The following is a 21,600-nucleotide window of genomic DNA, read 5'->3' as shown; positions in this document are numbered from 1 at the left end:
AGGCAGAGGGAGAAGCAGGCTCCATGCACCGGGAGCCCAACGTGGGACTCGATCCCGGATCTCCAGGATCGCGCCCCGGATCTCCAGGCGCCAAACCGCTGCACCACCCAGGGATCCCTGTGCGAGGATTTTTTAAGAAATAAGAGTTTGAAGGATTCTGGTCTCTTTGCGGACTATAATACACTAATATATCACTTACATTACTTTTTCTTTTCACAAAAAAGAAATGCAACTCTTTTGTTACATGTTTTTAAATTACATTAATAGAATTTTTACTGTAGCGTATACCCTATTTTTTTCAAAGATTTTATTTTTAGTAATCTCTACACCCAGTGTAGGGCTCAAATCCACAACACCCAGATCAAGAATCAGCATGCTCCACTGACTGAGCCAGCCAGGCACCCCTAGAGTATATTCTATTAACACTTTTAAACTTTTTATTATAGAATAAATAAATCTTTAATCTTTCTAATTTGAGTAATCCATTGCAATTTATCACATCATCCAAATGAAGGGAGATTTTTATGTGTATCACCAATTATTTTATCTCCCAAAGGCTAGCATACTCTCTGTTACTTTTTCTTTTCTTCTGTAGAAATGGCATATGGCAGCAATTATAAAACAGATAACACAATGCCTAGAACATAAAAAGTACTGAGTAAATATCAGTTCCCCCTGCCCTTTGTGAGGCATATTATGATCATTTTTTTCATCTCCCAAGAGCCAATATGTCAAACTCTGACAGACCTAAGATTTCTAAAACTCAAATTGGATCTGTATCAGCCTGAGAACTCCAGCTTGAAGGATCATTTCCAAATTCAACATGCTCCCTCACTTGAGATAATTTAAATATCTATGGAATATATCCCACCCTTTATTTTTCCTTTCCTTTATGCCTTTCTTTTTCTTTCCCATTCTTTTCATACTTGCCTTTAAAGCTCAACTATATATAGTTGAGGGTATATATATTCTGGGGCAGAAAGAGAAATGGGAGAAATTTTTGCCTTTCTCTTCTAAAATATTAAGCCATAGAATGTTGCTTTGCCTAGGGTACTATAGTTTTCAAAGTGGTGGAAATTAAAGAGAAAACACTATAATCCAAGATTCAGAAATTCTTAATTAGCAGCTGTTCAAAGCAAGCTAAAAATAACCTCAATCCAATGAGAAGTCTCTGATACAAAATGTCCAGGCACATCTAAAACATATGGAGAACTGTTCTCTAGGAAAAAACTCAAGAGGTACTGAATGGCCTTATTTTTAAGTCTGGAAGAGGTTTTGTAACTTGTATATAGAAGATCCTTAAGTATAAAAACAAAAACACAACCAGAGGGCTACCCATTGAAATTTATAGTTCCCAGAAGGAAAATGAAAAGAAAGCAACCAAGGATAATTTGTTGCAACTTGGTCCCCTTAGAAAGAATCAGATTCCTCAGAACTAACACAAGCTAAAGTTGGGGGGAAGAACCTAGTCAGGTATAGCGGGCCTGAGCCCATACATTAAAATAACCTTTATGCCTGGAGGCTAGAGTGAAAATCCTGTCTTTCCAAATTAATGGAAGCTTTCCATTTCAGTGGTGGCATCTTCAGGCAGCAAAATCAATGAGGAATGAAAACAGATTTATCTCTTGGGTTTCGCAGAGCAGCAAATGCTTAGTGCATCTAGTTGAGTTGGGAGTAATTTATAAAAGCCACTCTGTAGCTGCCCACCTAGAAATCTAGATACATGCATGTGAAAAATGGCAATTTATGAGATTCACCCCTATATTCATCTACCAAGCTTAAATCAAAGCCAATGATTAGATAGGTTTGCCTATTCCTACAAGTTGCCAGGCAGGATGAGTAGCACAAGTAGGTATCCGCAGTATAACCTCTTGAACTTACATCATCTCGGCAAATATACCTCTATTTTTAGTTATAGATATCTAACCTGCTCAATACCCCCTGAATACCTGTTGAAAGCTGGGAACAGGGATGCCTGGGTGGCTTAGTGGTTGAGAATCTCCCTTCAGCTCAAGGCGTCATCCCGTGGACTTGGGATTCAGGCCCACATCGGGCTCCCTGCTTCTCCCTTTGTCTATATCTCTGCCTCTCTCTCTCTGTGTGTCTCTCATGAATAAATAAATAAAATATTTAATAAGGAAAGAAAGAGAAGATAGGAAGGAAGGAAAGAAAGCCATGAACACTTTCTGAGAAAAAGTGCTCAGTGGTACACATGCATACATACCTGTGTCTAAGTTTCATACGATTTCAGAAAATTAATGGATCTTTAAAAACTCATTTACTGGGTCTAGGCTAGGAGATTTTACTTAAATAATTCTTATTGGCATCTTATTCATTCAACAAATATTATCCAGAGATATACACTAGGAGTTGGAGATACAATGGGGAGTAAAAACAAAGTCCCTGCTTTTATGATGTTTACTTTAGAAGGTTTTCTTGAACCTCTTGCCTTCATTAATGTACCTTTATTAGTATCCTACTTTACTTATATTCTTTCTTCTTTCCTTTTTCCTACCTACATCTTAGGCTGTGAGTGGTTTCTTTATGTAGAAACATCCCTCTGGAAAAATTGTAAATTTTATCTTTGGGGGCTTTCACTTCCCAGCACATCTCTGAATGCCTCTCTCCCCATTAGTGCAATAATCACTTCTGTGCTTCAGCAATCTAAGAAACCAATCTCAGGCACCTGTTGAGAACTTCTCAACTCCCAAATTCATCCTTCTCTAGCCTCCTCCTCATAAAGCTAACCCTTACCATGGATAGTGTTTAACCTCCTTCTGGGAATTAGGAATGTATATATAATTTTCAGAAACAAAACTTAAGACCACATTCACAGGATTCATCCTATGTTAGGTTAGGGTTGCCAGTTACCAAACAGAACCTTCTATTGGCTCTAAAGTATAGCATTGGCTTTAGTGGACATATTTTAATGCTATTGTGGCATTTATTCATACAATTAACAAAATATTTTGAGCATCTATGATAAATAGTGATGACGAGTATTCAGGAAGCAAAGATAAGACATTGTCTCTAGATGGTTTCTATCTCCTTGGACCAGAAATTGATCCTTCTTAAAGCTGATTATTCAAGCAATTGACAATATCTTTCCCCTCTAAATATGATTACATATTAAAAATTAACATAAACTTTGAGAATTTCACCTTTCTAATTAATGGAAAGTTGTGTACACATTTAATTGAGGAATGAATATATATTTTAATCTTTAGGAATATCAGAATAATATTGCCAAACTTTTGAGTGAAATGAAAATCAAAGAGGAGGGACATAAGATAGAAATAAGGAAACTTCATCAGGACATGCAGGAGAAAAGTAAGTTTTTTGTTTTTAGCTGACTGAATATTAAGACATAATTAAATAATTTAAATGCATGTATGGACTTCTTTCAGTAATTGCCAATATTCTTGAATGAACATTGCCTTGATACATTTTTTGAAAGATTTTATTTATTTATGTAAGAGAGAGCAAAAGAGCACATGCATGAGGAGCGGCAGAGGGAGAGGGAGAAGCAAGCTGCCCACTGAGCAGGGAGACTGATGTGGGGGCTCAATACCAGGACCCTGGAATCATGACCTGAAGCTGAAGGCAGGCACTTAACCGACTGAGCCACTCCAGTGTCCCTGCCTTGATACATTTTAATTTAATTTTGTACCTTTCTATATGTTTATTCAATATAAATTACAACATTTCTAAACTAGATTTATGGTTTTTGCACTTAACATTACTTAATATGAAGCAGTTAATGTCCTTACAAGATTATAGTGAAATGTATAATTAATAACTTTGATATTTATACACCCTGCATATGGAATATTATTTCAGTAATGAAATTTCCTTCTCTCACTAAAGCAGGTTTTATGAACTTATTTTGAATTAACTGGTTTCATGAAAATAATAAAAACTTTTCATAGTATGGCTCATACTTCTACATCTATAAACTTCTAGGAGAAAGCATAGGAGATAATCTTTGTGAACCTGAGTTAGCCACAACTTCCTAGAAAGAATTAAAAAACACAAACAATAAAGGAAAAAATTCTAAACTGAATTTTATCAAAGTGACTAACTTCTGTCTTTCTTTTTTCTTTTTCTTTTTTTTTTTAACTTCTGTCTTTCAATATGGTTAAGTACTAGGCCCTGATCCTATAGACTCAATATGGCTCAAATTCATTGGGGAAAATGGAAAAAAGAGTCTCAGCAGAGAGAAAATAAAAGCCAAGACATATAGAGGGGGAGACATAGGACATTCTAGGGAATAATAGTCCATTTCCTACCTCTTCTTTGCTCCCACAGAAAGGTTAGCAAGAGAAGCCTAAAACCGTGGCTAGGGCTGGATTCTTTGATCCCTTAAATTGTAAGATAAAAAATGGGAAGTGATTAAAAGTTCTTGAGAAGGTGATGGCCATACTTTGAGGTGTGCTTTAGGAAGACTAATCTGGCAACAGCATGTAGGGTGTAGGGACTTGTGATTAAGAGCCTGGACACAGTCCAAGTGAGGAAAAACCAGGCTTGAAACTAAATAAGTAGTAGATTAGTCCTGGATGGAGAACCTTTGTTAGTGGAGCTAATCAATAATTGATTTTCTTTTCTTCCTATAGTCAGAAATTTCCTTGAGGCTCCCATCCTGGATGACATGGTGTCATTAATAGGAATAGGAAAGTTGAGAGAAGAGGAAATTTGATGAAGCATAGACATGTGGTGTGACTATGACAGAGGCCTAATCATGTAGAATAGAGTTTAGCAAGGGTTTCATGTAGCTCTAAAATCATCCAGTAATTTGGAGCCCTCTGTACCTAGGAATCCAGGCTTTGTGTCTCTCTCTAACCTCTCTAACCACTAAGTCTCCTATTTATTCTCTCTCATATATGTGTGTGCGTGTGTGTGTGTGTGTATATATATATGTGTATATATATACACTACATATATATATATATAACTGATTTTAAGAATACAGGTCAGTTTATTTGTTCAAAAGCACTTCATGGGACACCTGGGTGGCTCAGTGGTTGGGCATCTGCCTTTGGCTCAGGGCATGATCACCTCGTCTGGGATGGAGTCCTGCATTGGGCTCCCTGCATAGAGCCTGCTTCTCCCTCTACCTATGTCTCTGCCTCACTCTCTCTCTCTCTCTGTCTCTCATGAATAAATAATTTTTTTTAGAAAAGCACTACATGGGGGTGCCTTGGTGGCTCAGTTAGTTAATCGTCTGCCTTTGGCTCAGGTCATGATCCCAGGGTCCTGGGATGGAGCTCTGCATTGGGATCCCTGCTCAACAAGAAACCTGCTTCTCCCTCCCCCCACCCCAACCCCTCTCCCCAGCTTGTACTCTCTCTCTAATAAATAAATAAAATATTTTTTTAAAAAAGCATTTCATGGGTAATCTTTATGTCTCAAGCATTTTGCATGGGCTTGTCAAAAATATATAAAAGCTACCCTGCATACGAATGGTTTCTAAAAGATATGTTTTTATTAATAAAATTTATCTTATAGATTATTTAAAATGCTAAGAAATACAAGCTTATAAGCTTTTTGAAATGTTAAGATGAGTTTATTTTTGTTCAGTTGAGTCAAATGAAGAAAAACATAAAGAACTGATAGAGAAAAAGGAGCTGGAAATTTCAGAGTTAAATGCAAAGTTAAGAACTCAAGAAAAGGAAAAACAAAGTGAAATAATCAAATTACAATTAGAGGTAAGTGCACAAGTCTGCTAAATTTGAAGATGCATCTCTTAGTCGAGACTGGACTTTGGGTTTTTCTCATCACAGTGAGATAAATTTCAGGAGTAGACCCAACTCACACACACACACACACACACACACACACAGCCTCACTCTCCATCACAAGCAGTTCTCAAACATCAGATAATGGTAGCTACCCTGCCTTTCAGCACTTGGCCGGAAGGTAGGACTCTTCAGTTGTTCAAAGGGTCCTGTTTTCCACAGAGGGTACTGTTTCCTCTGAGACTGGAGATTTGTGATTTCCCCACACTTTGCAGCTGAGTCTATGTAAGCTTCATAGGACTACCATTCCAGCAGTGGAGATAATGTTTCTAGTCCTTAACATTTTTCTCTCCTCAGCAGAAACTGTGATACCACAGTAAATCAATTAGAAATTCCTTCAGCTTTTAAAAATTGGTAAGTGGCTCCCTAATAAACGTATAGAAAATACTTATACGGGCAGACAAACCAGTTTTTTTTAATGTTAAAGGGACTTCAAATAGTGCATATCAAAGGCTACAGTTCCAGTTCTAGGTTCCAAAGCCTTTTCAGGAGGTTGTTTAACCTATGTCAGAATCTCAAAGACATAGATGTTTTGACAATATATTTGTTCTTTAAAATTTTTTTCTTGCTTCTAATCATCTCCACTTCCATCATTCTTCCATTGCTCTTTCCCAGCCTGACTCCCACTTTACTTTATGTAGTCAGAATTCACCAGCTTCATTAAGATAACTTCCTATTCATGTTCATGAACGTTTGGTATCTCTTGGTGAGGTACAATGGTGAAATCTGTAGAATCTTTGAGCAAAAGGGGACTGATGTTGACTTGGGAGGCATTTTGCTGCTGCTACCATCTCTGGTCAAGTATGCCCACAACCCACAGAAAGGATGGGCTGAATAGCCCACTGAGATACAATAGGCTATGTTTCAAGATCTACCCACAACCCACAGAGAGGATGGGCTGAATAGCCCACTGAGATACAATAGGCTATGTTTCAAGATCTACCATCAACTTCCAATCCATTTACTGAAAATGTGCATTTTGTTTGATATCTGTACTCTGTCACTGGAGCCCAAGTCTATTGTTATACTGATACATAGAACGCTCTTCATTGTTCATCTTCATTGTAGATATCCATTTCCCTCCGTAAACCAGAACACAATCCAATCTCACAGTTTGTGTTTAGACCACAGAGAGACTACACTGAACTCAGCCTGTAGGGAAGAATTATAATGGAAGATTTTGAAGAAAAAAAATATATATATATACATATATATGCGTGTGTGTGTGTGTGTGTGTGTGTATGACCTGTAAGAATGAACTGTGAGAATTTTTAAACCTGATTCAGTTTAATGTCAAACCAGTAAGAGTTCAAACTAAATCAACAAAATGGTATACAAATTCTACTACTTAGCCTCAAGGGTTTTACAGAAGGGTATAGGAGTTCTTATCCCATGACTGTTGACTACACTATGTTTTCTTTTTATAAAAGGACATTCATGGTAACATGAAAATATTTTTATCCATCTTTAAGTTAACTAGATTCCCAATCCTGCTTATCTAGATTCTCTACCTAATGTCTTAACAAAAAGATTATGCTGACTCTATCCCAGAATCTCTAACGTACTGCCCAGGCATTTGGTACTTTTTAAAAACTCTCCAGGTAATTTTAACATGCAGCAAAATTACTCTTGATTGAGTGTTCTTTGCTCTTTCTTAAAAACTGTTTCTTAAAGAAAGACTTCTGTATCTTATGTTATACAGAGAATATACTTAAATTATAGGTGTGTTAAAAAAATATAATGGATTATGCTAAGAGCTATAGAAATAATTGTTTCTAGTTGTCTAGCTAGAATGTTCTCAATTAACTTTCTTTTTAAACTTGATTCAGTTTGATGCCAAACTAGCAAGAGTTCAAACTAAATCAAAACCATATCCAGATTCTACTATTTTGCCACAGAGTATCTACAGAAGGGTATGTGAGATTTTCTTCCTTAGCTATTGCTTAAGAAAATAATCTTTTTAATGTGTTTCTATAAAAGCTATCTAGTATTTACTATTAATGTACTTAACAGTTTTTCTTAAAATATATCACACAATCAGAAAGGTACTGAGTTTTGAATAATCTTTAAAGGTCACTTTCAATTTGAGGTGCCTGGGTGGCTCAGTTAAGCATCGAACTCTTGATTTCAGCTCAGGTCATGATCTCAGTATCATGAGATTGAACCCTCCATCCAGCTATGCACTCCGCATGGAATCTGCTTGAGAGATTCTCTCTCTCTCTCTCCTCTCCCTTTCCCTCTCCTTCCCTCTCCCCCTCCCAACTGCATGCAGGTAGAAGCATTCTCCCTCCCTCCCTCTCTCTCTCTCTACCTTTCTCTGTGTGTGTGTGTGTGTGTGTGTGTGTAAAATAAATAAATAAAATCTTTAAAATTCACTTTCAATTTAAAATAATAAATCTTAGCAGTAAATTAAAACGTTAGAGAAGTTCTTTGACTCTGGACCATCTAAGGAATTCTATAATATAGTCTGAACTCAAGTTGACCTACTATTCTGAAGTTATTTAGGCACTCAGATAATAGATTTTTGTTCAGATCCTCCTTTATGGTTTATAACTTTCAGCTATATAGAGAGGAGGGAATAAATCAGAAGAAATGGTGCTAATATATATTTTGATATCCTTATTCCAGTTTTACTCCATAAGCCTCCTAAAAATAAATTATAAACCTTTCAAAATAAGCTTTTATTTATTTTTTAAAGATTTTATTTATTTATTCAGGAGAATACACAGAGAGGAGAGAGAGAGAGGCAGAGACACAGGCAGAGGGAGAGCAGGGTCCATGCACAGAGCCTGACGTGCTACCCGACCCCAGGTCTCCAGGATCACACCCCGAGCCGAGCCGAAGGCGGCGCTAAACCACTGAGCCACCCGGGCTGCCCCTAAGCTGTCTTTTAAAATATCTACTTAAACCAGAAATGCAGTTTTTGTTGTTATTTTATTGTGTCTTGTATTCAATCTTACTATTTCTGAATAGCAATAACAAATTTATTTGTTTTATTTAGAAGCTTCAACATCTTCAAGAAGAAAAAAACAAAGAGATTGCAGTTCTCCGTAATACCATTCACGATTTAGAGCAACGCCTCTCTCTTGACAAAGATTCTCAACTTAAACCTATTGGCACAGGTTCTTACCTTAAGCGTAGACGGTTTTGATTAGGGCAGTAAATTCATTAGTTGCTACTCAATTTCTCTAAAAGCAGTTGAAAATTTACCTCTATCATTAACATATTGCCTAAATAATAATGAGAACAGAGAGCTTTAAACTTTTTAAATTGAGTTTATTTAAACAAATCCACATTTGGTCAATTATGCACTACATTCTTGCTTAATAGTATTAACCATATAGGAGTTCAGGTTTATAGGACTTAGTTTACCTATTGAACCATCATTGACTATGGAAATACTTTCTAAGCAATCAAGATATAGACAACATTCTTTTATCTTTTCCATTACAACTTTCAAGATAGACTATCTCAAATTTTAAAGAGGGTGATACAATGCTAGATAAAGAAACAAGATATAAAGGCTTCATGTATATGTGATAGTAAAAACCAAGATATGACTCTTAGATATACAAAGTGTAAATGGATATTTAAAATATTTGTGTCAGTATTTCTGGAACCTAAAAGATAGAATTCACTGAGTTCTTTAAAGGTTTAATCAGTTAAAAATGTAAGATTAAAAAGACTAAATGTTTTTTTGAGAAATAAGTAAAGAAAAAAATGGAAAACATGTCTTTGTTGTTCTTCCTCCATTCTAAATTGCTAACTATCCAACAGAAACCCCTAGGTCATAGTTTATGTCTCTGTTTTCATTAATGCAAGTAGAATGCTGGAAAAAGAAAAAGAAAGACATATTAACCAAATGCTGCAATCACCTTTTATAATAAAATAATGAAAATATGGTTTGGGTCAAAATTTCTCTGACTTAAACTTTAAAATTTGGAGGCCAATATAATAGATTTCTTTGTACAAATCCGATTCTTATTTTTGGATCATTATTATTGTGGTAGCTTGTAAAAAGCTGGAAATGAAATTGTCTAGGCTGACTTGGGGAATATATCCTATTTAAAGTATTTAGTATGTAAGTCATTTTCACATTTTGGTCTTATATTTTCAGCTTCAATTGGTGCTGGCTTCTGTGGGCCTGAGCTGCTGACTTGCTTGTCATGCAGCTGGAGGCCAACGTCACTGTCAAGACTCAATGACGTTCTCCTCTGCCCAAAGTCCCTGTCAGCTGCATAAAGAGGGGAGGGTTTCTTTACATTGTCAGGTGATTGCAGACCCTGTCTTTTCAAATATCAGATGTCGTCAGTGTCAGCATCAGCTGCTAGGGGCCAACCCTGAATCTCTAGGCAATTTGCAGAGTAACTGGTTTCTACATCCCTTTCGTCAGAGCTGATTTTGTGGAACAGAAAGTTGTAAACTTTCACTTCCTGCTGGCATATCTCAGTTGTCTGGGTGGCCCTGTCTCTGGTGGTCCTTGTGCTTATGGTGGCGATGAAGGCCTTGAGGTGCAGGATGCTCGGAAACATCTGGTTCTTCTGGTTGCTGATTCTCTGAAAGCTCATCATTCCCATGAGGCATCAGCCGATGCCAATGCTTGTGATGATGATGATGATGATGGTGAAGGTGGTGGTCATGGGGATGTGGTTGGGGAGCCTCAGTTGTGCTTTCCACGGTGCCTGAAGATACCATTTTACAGACCTCTTCATCTTCCAGGACCTAGAACAAATTTATAATTACTTATCAACAAGTGTATAGATTTAGCAGAAGTGCACAAAAAATTATCTGTAGAGCTAACATATGTAAAATTCAAACCAGCTACTTAGGATTGAACTTGCTTTGTTTTTCTAACCTCTTATTAATGAGATAAAAACTTGATATCAGTTTCAACACCTAGCCTTTTTAAAAAATTTGGTTCCCATTATACCTAATTATAAAGTGCTTCTTGTGCAAAGTTTGCATTTAACCAAAGAATCCTCAAGCATCTCACAAAAGAATTAACATTAATGTTTTGCAAGTAGATAAAATAGAGCATAAGACAATTAAAATTCAGCAGTTCACCTAAGTTTCCATACTGGTTAAATCAACAGCTGAATTCAAATTTTCCTCACCAAGAGAATTTCCCAAATTTTTAAGAATTCTGAAGAATTTAAGAGATACGTAAGGCTTAAAACGAAAGCAAACCACTGAACTTACATCTGCAAAAGTAAAACTAAAACTGGCTAAATAACTTACATTAAACAAATACCAAATCTTAAAAGCAGTAGAACTACATGGAACCTTTTACACCTGTGTCAATCTACTCTTCTGTTCAAATTTAATGTTATATCCTGAAGCAAACCAATTCTCTCTGAGAGCTCAAAAATGCCAATAAACTCTCCTCAAAATGGGTTGTTTTTCATGCCTCAGCTTATGTCAGGAAATGTTTTGAACTTCACTAATTTTGCTACTGTGTCTCTACTGTAGAGCTGTCAGCTGCAAGTAGCAAATTACTGCCCATCTTCCACTGAGCAAAAGATTCCATTCTGCATCAATCTGTTAATTTGCTGCAAGTCTTTTTTTTTTTTATTATTGTTTCGTGTGCCCATACATCATAGGCTCAAAGCTTACAGATACAGCAATATCATATGAAACTTCTACCTAGAGTGATTTGTAAGTAAAGTTAGAGAGTATTTGGTCTCTCAAACTGATTTTCTAAGTGGTATGATTCAGTGTTTTGAAAAGTTAAAAATTCTACTGGATTTTGCGTACAATTATTAAATGCTATATTTTTTGGTTATTTCTGAATTACTTTTGAAAACTTAATGCAATTTTTAAAGTTTTTATTCAATTTCCAGTTAAGACAACAGTGTATGTTGGCAAATCAAACTTCAAAAAATATATACAAAAAAAAAAAAGACAACAGTGTAATATTAGGTTCAGGCATACCATACAGTGATTTAACACTTCCATACAACACCTGGTGCTCATCACAACAAATGAATTCCTTAATCCCCATCACCTTTTTAACCCAATCCATCTGGTAACCATCAGTCTGTTCTCTGTAGTTAAGAGTCTGTTTCTGGTTCTTGGTTTGCCTCTCTCTCTTTTCTCCCTTTGCTCGTTTGTTCGTTTCTTTTTTCTTTTTTTTTTTTTTTTTTTTTGCTTTATTTTTTATTTTATCTTATTTCTTTTTATTTTTTCCAAGTTTTTACTTAGATTCCAGCTAGTTAACATACAGTGCAATATTAGTTTCAGGTGTAGAATTTAGTGATTCATCAGTTACATATAACACCCAGTGCTCATCATAAGTACCCTCCTTAATCCCCATCCCTCCATCCAGCAACTCTCGGTTTGATCTCCACAATTAAGAGTCTGTTTCTTGATTTGCCTCTCTTTTTGTTCTCCCCATGTTCATTTGTATTTCCCTGATGATCAGTGATGTTGAGCATTTCTTCATGTGTCTGTTGGCCATCTGTAATATGGCCATTTCTGGGCTGAAGGCAGCGCTAAACCAGAACCATTTCTTCTTTGAAAAAATGTCCATGTGTACTGCCCATTTTTTAATTGGATTATTCATATTTTTTGGCGTTGAGTTTTAGAAGTTCTTTATATATTTTGGATACTAACCCTTTATTAGATATGTCATTTGCAAGTACCTTCTCCCATTCCATAGGTTGCCCTTTAGTTTTGTTTCCTTCACTTTTGAAAATTTAATAATACACAAAATTTGATAAACTTAGTAACAAGCTGATAAATGTTTAAAATGCACTACATAATGCTCTAAATGTTCAGATTGATAGTAGTCTAATTTCAAAAATCAATTACTATATTTTGTTGATCCTACAATGTATTTTTTTTCACATTTTGTTTTTAAAATCAGAATGCATCCTACTGTTGATGGTGACATTGCATCCTACCTTTACTGATAACATTTTTTAATAGTACATAAATTAAGGTGTCATGATTGATGGCATCTAGGACACAATGAAATAGGAATACTCTTAATTTTTTTTTTGGTATATAAGATATATATGGTATATTATTCCTATTCACAAGTGGTTTGTAAATTTTAAGCATGTTATGGGAAGTGTTTCTGCATTTGTTTCAATATAACTGAGTATAATTATACTATTAGGCACTTGCAAAAATGCCAAATACTAAAATAAACCCAAAATATGAGGAATCAATATAGCTAGCATTTATAAGCACTTAATAGAAGTTAAACATTGAGTTAACTCTTTATTTGCACCTCAGACTTCCCATCTTTAAAAGCGGTAGAATAATTTAAAAAATAATAAATAAATAAATAAATAAAATAATTTTTTAAAAAGCAGTAGAATAAGTTTCACAGGATTATAATTAAGATTAAAATGTGGAAAATTATATAACTATAGTAATTAATCTGTTGTGCTTCATAACAACTAAATTAGTTAATTAATTCATTAAAAATTGAGATTGCTTTTTTTACAACTGGAAAAATCTGAAGGATGTATAGCTCACAAACAAAATTCAGAATTATTTTTAAACCTGAGTTCAAATTTTGCCAATTTGCTCTATTAAGGAAAACTGTTTGGAATTATTTTCAACATTGGACAGGGGGAGGCTAGTTAATATAAATTAAAATCCATTCCTTGAGTATCTTTTTATAAATAGTATTTTAAAAGAGAGCTTCTCCTAACAAGGAAGAAATATTCTCACGGTTAAGAGAGAAATATCGGTAACGAGTAAAAAACCTATTCCAGGGCAGCCCAGATGGCTCAGTGGTTTAGTGCTGCTCTCAGCCCAGGGTGTGAACCTAGAGACCTGGGATCGAGTCCCACGTCGAATTCCCCGCATGGAGCCTGCTTCTCCCACTGCCTGTGCCTGTGTCTCTTTCTCTCTGGGTCTCTCATGAATAAATAAATAAAATCTTAAAAAAAAATCTATTCCACTGTTAAATAAACATGGCGATTCTAACTACAGAATAGGCAGCCAGTGTAAGGGCTTCCTGGAAAAGCTGATAGTTTTACATCCTTGATAAATTAAGTAGCTATCTGGGCCCCAATTCCATTTTGGGTAATGCCATGAATAAGCTTTGCTATCACTATGCTCTTGTGTGAACATATTCAGGCTATTACAATAATGTTATTTTATGTTGGCTGAATTCTTTGACCACTTTGAACACATGCAACATCATTTGGTGGTATTTGAAATATGCAATCTACAAAATCTACACTGATTTTGTCTTCAAACTCCTCCTAGATAAAAGCAGCAATACAGATCTTGTAAAGATGTCTTACAGTATGTTACATAATAGAAAGAGGGGGTAATTATAAAAATTACTGTTGTCGTTTATTTTTCACATACCAACAGAAACATTGATTAGCTAACTAGTCATGAAACACTAACTTATTTAGATATCTCTTAAAAGATTTTCTCTTTTCTCCCAGTGAAAATAATTGAGAAAAATAAAATACCGTGAGAGAGCAGTTTCCACATTTCTCTTCACAGTAAGCCCTCTTAATGGCTTCTTCTACATATGGAAAAGTTAGGAAGGAGTAAGGCAAACCAAGATGATATACAAGACGGCCACATCTAAAAAGAAAAAAAGAAATACAATATCATTACAACATTTTCTGTATCATGATTGTACTCAAGCAGTTTGGGTTAGATATTGTTGGTTTAATGGTCTTTTTTTTTTTTTTTTTTTTTTTTTTTTTTGGTTTAATGGTCGTTTTAACTAAGACCCATTCACAACTTCAGTAAATTTCCTTGAATGGGGTCTCAAATGAGCTCCCTGACACTGAATACCAGCTTAGGTCACAGCACAACGACAGTAAGTCTAACCCTAGCATTTCAAAATGTTATAGATATGCCACTATTAATATCAAAACTACATAGTTTAGCTATTGTGACTTGGTCAAATATAATTTGGTAATAGACATAAAATCTACCAATGCCCAAACCACCAACCTATCATAAATTGGGCTCTGCAAATCACATGAGGTTTTCATAACTGCTATGGCAGCACAAATTCCACACAAGAAAAAAATCACAGTACAACAAAAAAGATCCTCATGTCTTGGTCCCACTTATTTAAAAAATATATCTGATGCAACAAAAAATTTCAGTATAATGAAAGAAATGAAACTATAATACTTGGTATTCTCAGAAATAGTGGAGTTGAAATGTCCTTCTTGCCTACATTTTACCCAGCATATATAATATTATGTGAATATCAAGGAGCTACACTTTGCAACTATCTAAATTAGAAGTTTGCAATCCTAAAAGAATATATAATATTAAAAATATTTAGAATAAGATGAATTAGGGCTTAGGCCTAAACAGAGTCTGGCTTCACCATTTCTGAAAAGTCAGAAAAAAACAGCACCAACTAATCAAATAACGTAAGCACTGAGGTTCCTTCAAAATACAAATGTTTTATTCATTCATGGGATCAAAAGCAGATTTATGCAGATTTGACATAAATGATTAACACACTCTATAGTTCAGAAATTCAGGTATGTAGCTTTTATACTGTTAATCAGAGTAGAGATAAGCAAGTGATCTGCAAAGTATAGTTATTCATCTGCAAAATTCTCAAGTTAGATTTGTACATGATATACAAATTGATCCTTCTTTTTCAAGATGCCAATCTATGGGGGGAAAATGTATAGTTAATTTTCTCTATTTCCCTACAAGAATGGTGAATTCTTTGCACAAAAGAGTCATTTCAAAAACATTAAAACCAAACATTCTAATGTGCTCACTCTGAGTACCTGGTAATAAAACAAAAGAAGATTTCTTATTTCAAATCACTTGCTATTAAATGAAAAGCAGGTTATATTTTAATTTGGGGTGTGTGTGTGTGTGTGTACATACCTGTCATATATGAGGAAGTCATCCTTTTTCCCATTTAAGAGAGTCCAGACATCTGTTTGATTTTCTTCTTGTTGATAAACAGGAATGTGCTCTGAAACCTTATTTTTAAGATACATATATTTTAATTGAGAAGAGAGTCCTTGATGATTAACAACAACATAGGAGATGTTCAAAAATCCTTCTTTCTCCAGCTTTACCCGCAGGTCTTCCAATCTAAAATATTTGGGAAAAATACAAAAAAAGGAATAGTCTCATTTACTCTATTAGAGATTTCTCTCTCCTTGCTATTTTTCACATGAAACTCTTTCACTATTTTTTACTTATCTCTTCTTTGTATTGTCGTAAAAAATTAAAACTTCTGTTTTTTTCGATTTATTGAGCAATTGTGTTCAGTTAATACCAAACACCAAATGGTTGCACAAGAAATAGCTCATTTGGTCCTCAAATTAATAATACAAAGTGTGTATTTTTTAATCCATCTGACAGAATATTCTACCCAATAAATACTGAATAACCCAACAAATAAAAAAACATTTGTTATACATATAATTTATGTACACATATATATGTTAAATGACACAAGACATTTGGTGGCAATCTAGTGTTGATTCTACTCCAGCAAAGCACAGTATTTGCTTCCTGTATAAAAATAACTTACATATTTGCAGGATTATGTTTTAGAATATTTCCTTACACAAGTAATACATATTTAGTAGGACATTTATAAAATATAGGTCCACAAAATGAAGACAATTGTTCTATAATCCCAGGAAAACCACTATAAATTCTTTTGGTGTATATCCCCCTAGTACTTTCTTCTAATATGTTTTATGCAAACTTGTATAGTTTTTCTAATAAACACATCTTTTCCATTTCTATTTTTATTTCATGTATGTATGTATTTAATAGCTTTCCCCTTGAGAAATCCTAGACCACAGAAAGCCTCTCACCTGGATGCCTGCAGTATGCACAGGTATCAGCTGGCTTGAAGAAGAGCAACCACTGTCACTGAACCACTTGAGTTCAGCATTGGATTTTGATCCCTTATGCTCCAGGCTGGAGGTTGCTTACAAAAGGAGCTTTGTCCCTGGCTCTCTGCTCCTCCCCACGGGAGAAGACAGAGAGCCAGGGCAAGCCCCAGGCTTCTCCACATTGCTGGGGTTGTCCTGTAAAAGAGGAAATCTTTCTGTCATCTTCACAGGTGACCTCAAAGTCATCACCAGGAATTTCTATAAAGACAGCCAGTCCAATTCACCTTCCTATCAGTACCTAGCCTGTGAATTCTATCCCAGCGCTGCTAGCCTCATTATGTTGGGTCTCTCTGCACCAAATCTTCCCAGATGGAGTACAAAATCAGCCAGAGGCAGAGGAGTTATCAAAGTATCTCCTAACTACCTGGCTTGGCAAGATATTTTAGTAAGTATGCAATGGAGATTTGCCTGAACAGGCAGCCAAGTACTTGTCTAGGAGAAGATAAAAGTTTAGAAAAATTTTGAGATAGCCCCTATAACCAAATAACATTCTACAAATGATTTTGTTTTTAAGATGCACCAAGTTCTGGCTGCTGCTTTCTATCCTCCACCAATCTAAGAAAAGGAAAGGGTAAGTAGGGAGTCCTGCACAGAAATGGAAAAAGTCAGCATGGAAAGAGAACCCAGGAAGAAAAGAGGTGGCAAAAAGGACAATTTGCCAACCTGAAGGTGGCTTACATGGGGCTCTTCAGGTTCAAGCATTCTGTTTTTATAAGTCTCTTTGGTACAGCTCCCTTCTGTTCCTCTAATTCTTTAAAGTCTAACTCTATGTAAACAATAAAGGATATGAATCTTTTCAGGTATAAAAGCACCTGCCAAAATGTTACTACCACATCCCAGATAAATATGGACCAAAGAAGAAACCTAACCAAGGAAAACAGTTGGAAATAACTGCCCCTCTATCATTCCAAGCTCACTGCAATTTACACTCAGTCTACATACTGACTACCATGACTTTCAGGAAGTTTCTGTGACTAGGTGGCATGCTCTTGGGTAAAAAGATGCCCTCTCTGGGTAGAAAAGTTAAATATCTGACCAGAAATATTACCCCAAATAAGGCTAACTCTCTCAGTAGACAGGTACGCATAAAATAGGTGATTTGTAGAGAGGTTGTGATAATAAGGAAGACATTCAGCAGAGATGAGCCGAAAAGAAAAATCCACCCAGGAACAAGCTTATTCTGATATAAAAGTCTGTGGAGAGCAATCAGGACAACATTCTAGAACTAGGAAGCTGGCACACTTTCAGACTGGGATAAGTAAAAGAACTTTTGTAAGGGGTAGGGGAGGGAATGCGGAATAAGTTACCTAGAGTGAGCCCCAAATTAAGATGGGTATAGAAAGGCTAGAATCAGATTGACTGGAGCTCTCATGCACTGGTACATATAGATAGAAGTTTTAAAAACCTGACCAGGGGGATCGCTGGGTGGCTCAGTGGTTTAGCACCTGCCTTTGGCCCAGGGCGTGATCCTGGAGTCCTGGGATCAAGTCCTGCATCAGGCTCCCTGCATGGAGCCTGCTTCTCCCTCTGCTGTGTCCCTGCCTCTCTCTCTCTCTCTCTCTCTCTCTTCTCTCTCTCTCTCTCTGTGTGTGTGTGTGTCTCTCATGAATAAATAAATAAAATCTTTTAAAAAATAAAATAAATAAATAAACAAAAACCTGACTATCTTTCACATCATTTAACACGAACAAAATTCCTACCTATATAGGATATCTTGATAAGAGCCTAACAAAAGAGAAGAGAGAAAAAAATTAAATGATTTATTAAGGACACCCAACTATTCTAATATTTTTAAGATCCTAATATTTAAAAATAAAGGCTATGTCTGGACTAAATCTAGGGAATTTCTTTAGCTAGTATTTATATTGATGGTGCAAATTACCCTCGTCATAGCTAATCACTCATTGAGCATTTACAGAACTCTACCCAAGTGGTATTAAGCACCTCTGTATATCATGTCAGTTAATCCTTACAACTATGTGACCATCATCCTCCTCTTCTGCAGCTCAGGAAACCATGGCTAAGAGAGAGTTAGGCATCTGGCTCAACTCCACCTAGCTAGTAAGTCACAAAAGAGACTGGATTCAAACCAGTTCTGCTAAATCCAAAACATGATCTCTCAGCTATTAGATAGATCACCTCTAACAACTACAGTAGCCAGGGTTTAGTTAGTTTATGCCCTAGGATGGCAAAGAGAACATCAAAATAATTCAAGCTGTTTTGTTTCTTACTAGAATGGAGAGATTTCCCCTACTTTCTAGAATATAATTTCAGTAATTCTGGAATCTTCAGAATAAATTCAGCACTTGGCATGCTCACTTTACCATATACATAACTTACACACTTTCAAGTGGCTAAATATAAATGAAAAGACTTTTTTCCCTCATTTCGTTTTTTGATTAAAAAAAGGCATAAAGTCATTGGCAGAGAGTAGTGGATTATGGAGTTCACACAAATTTTCTTCTTTTGTTATGATCAATAGGCTGTTCTACTTCATTTTCTTAACATCATTTTTTACATAATTAACATTTGATTATAATTATAGCTATCAGATAGCCATATAAAATAATGAGGATAAGTAAATGGGAATTATTGGAAGCTGTTGAAAGTAGTTGTAAATTTCACTAATCTCAACACTTTTCGATCACAAAACTAGATTTTTTTTTTTTTTTTACCAAATACAGGCTTACATTTGTTTTAAATTCCCCATTAAAAGGCAAAATATGCAGAAACTTTTTCCTGAACTTCAGACTGACATCTGAGGGTCCTTCCTCATTCACCTGAAAGCCCCACTTACCTTGTACACTGCAAAACTTTGCGTTTAATTCCAGGCCACCTGATTTGACATGGGTTTTAACTCTTTTAAGGGCAAGCACTTCTGTACAATGGACAGAACCTGTTCTCTCCCACCTGCCACCCCAGCTCTCTTTATTTTTTCCTGAAACTCTCACAATATCCCTGGACATTTCTACAGCATGTAGAATGGCCATATTTCAGTCTCTACCCTTCAAATCCATGGGCTGATTTTTCCTTAGAGTTCTCACTCTGCTTTTCAGTGGGAGATATTTAAGCTTGAACATGCAATACTGCTTATATAACAACACGACTGTTTGCAGAGTAACAGCATTCCATTTCTCCAGCCTCCCCTGCTCCCATCTTCAAGTGGAAGGCAGGCAGCAATCAGAGGACTGCCTAGTGCCGGGGCCAGAATCTCACCCACCACACCCAATTCCAGACTCTTTTGTTCTCTTTCTTCTATATTATTTCTATTTTATTTACCCATCTCCCTTTTTAAAAAAATCTATCCTGTCTTTAAAAATGACGGAAACATTTCATCAGACTCAAAATCAAATTATTTAGCCAACTCTAAAGGAATCAAATATTGGCAAATGCAAAGTTCCTACTTACACAACCCCTTCTGACCAGGCTGCTTCCCTTCTCTTTTCTCAGCTCTGCAGCTCTTCCAAGCCCCAGCCAGAAGCCCTGGTATTTATAGTCCTGTTGTTTACCTCTCTCCAGCAATAGTCCAAAGTTCATTGCCCGCTCTGACTGTGACCTTGCAAGCAGAGCAAACTCTTGAACTGATTATTATAAACAACTTAAAAGAAAGGATGTGCTGCCAAGCATAAAATAGGGGGAAAGTTTTTTTGCAATTACTGATTTATTTCCTATCCTTTTTAGTCACCCCAGTATCTAGAATTTAATGGTACAGTCGGGGGCGGGAGGAAGGGCTAAGGGTAAAAGGGCCTCCAAGTCATGTTCTTTTTCAAACTATAATAGGGAAAAACATTTGCTGAGCCAGCAAGTTAAGCTGCTGCTTTTTTAAAAAGGAAAAAAAAAGTTTTTCCTTTTGCTCTGTTGTGGCCAGGTTATCCTAACCCAGACTGTGTGAGCTTTGTTAGAAAAGTCACCTGCTGTTCCAGAACTTTCCGATCTCCTGTGGTTACAGACCTGCTTGGATTGTTTTGCTGTGTTTAAAAGTTGGATCTGTGTGGGATCTCAAAGGACCTCTGCTCTTTTCTTTTTCATTTAAGAAAAGGAACAAGAAACGAGGCCTTGTAGTTGAGGGAAACCAAACCTCATATAATCATCACAGACATCTTACTCCTTGGAAGGCCTATGCATCCTGCTGAATTTTTTAAGAATAGAAAGAAATATTTACAAATAAAAGTACCATACAAATAAAAGCTTCTAGAGGAGTAGTTGGACATGGAAAAGGGTATAGAAATTTTAAATTTTTCACAAATTAAATTGAAAATTCTTACTCTTTCAGAAAGAGGTAAATTCTTTCTACTGACTGCTACACGTAAGCACACCATGGTGTATAAGGTAAGGAGAAATGCCAAGTGATGGTATCCCTGGAAAGCGATGGTTTTCAAGTAAGCCTTGCCTTTACTATTAATGTATTTTGTCCAAACAAACCCCTATTGATGATTGTGTGCTGGGTACTGTTGTACCACGTGGCGGTAAAGACAAAGAGACTCACATGTTAGCCTTCCCACAAAGAAACATCAAATGAGAAGCCAAATTGTTTACTTGTGCTAAGTAGTAGCTACTAACCATTTTGGGTTCCAGATCCTTTTGAGAAATGCTTAATTTCTCCCCAGGGGAAAAAAATGCAAACATCCAAACTTGCTTTTTGAAAGACTCTTGTATGAAGCAGATAGTCCCCCCCCCCCCCCCCCCCGTAGCTATTTTCCTTGACAAAGTACCTGAATAGTCATCTTGGGTCTGTCTGCAGCAGGAAATCTAGTATTTTGCCATCACCTCCTTTCTTTACAAGTGGTTTTAGCAGCTGCCTCCTGCCCCAAAAAGGTTTCCCCTCACATGTGTATCTAGCTACAAAGCAAAGTACCCAGGATTGTGTGTGTTCAATCCAATGTGTGTCTAAAACTCCAGGTGGCAAAAGGAGAAGATGAGGAGCTTAT

At 36.0% G+C, this 21,600-nt stretch overlaps 2 protein-coding genes across 4 annotated transcripts in view; one reads left to right on the top strand and one right to left on the bottom strand.

Annotated features, from left to right (window-relative positions):
* The window catches only part of CCDC152 (coiled-coil domain containing 152), a 32,886-nt gene extending 14,750 nt beyond the window's left edge, over nucleotides 1–18,136 (top strand). Inside the window, exons 5-9 of one of the 3 annotated variants that reach the window (XR_005358521.1) lie at nucleotides 3,228–3,330; nucleotides 5,578–5,705; nucleotides 7,625–7,708; nucleotides 16,843–17,057; nucleotides 17,187–18,136. Coding sequence is in view for 2 of the 3 variants with exons in the window: in XM_038535204.1 (XP_038391132.1) it covers nucleotides 3,228–3,330; nucleotides 5,578–5,705; nucleotides 7,625–7,708; nucleotides 8,797–8,946 (465 nt within the window). In the remaining variant the exon portion in view is untranslated. Of the gene's footprint in view, nucleotides 1–3,227; nucleotides 3,331–5,577; nucleotides 5,706–7,624; nucleotides 7,709–8,796; nucleotides 9,058–16,842; nucleotides 17,077–17,186 lie in introns of those variants that run through there. The other 2 variants (XM_038535206.1, XM_038535204.1) reach the window with 2 other exon arrangements.
* SELENOP (selenoprotein P) lies at nucleotides 9,055–20,128 on the bottom strand. Its single transcript, NM_001115118.1, is given in 5 exon segments — nucleotides 9,055–10,517; nucleotides 14,237–14,354; nucleotides 15,642–15,854; nucleotides 16,592–16,807; nucleotides 20,081–20,128. Coding segments are annotated over 4 exon segments (1,182 nt in total). The 5' UTR covers nucleotides 16,795–16,807; nucleotides 20,081–20,128; the 3' UTR covers nucleotides 9,055–9,869.
* Between the last annotated feature and the right edge of the window lie 1,472 nt (nucleotides 20,129–21,600).

The sequence above is a fragment of the Canis lupus genome, chromosome 4, assembly GCF_011100685.1.
Source record: "Canis lupus familiaris isolate Mischka breed German Shepherd chromosome 4, alternate assembly UU_Cfam_GSD_1.0, whole genome shotgun sequence".
Lineage (NCBI taxonomy): Eukaryota > Metazoa > Chordata > Mammalia > Carnivora > Canidae > Canis > Canis lupus.
The sequence above is the reverse complement of the archived record's forward strand: the minus strand, read 5'-3'. Positions and strand labels throughout refer to the sequence as shown.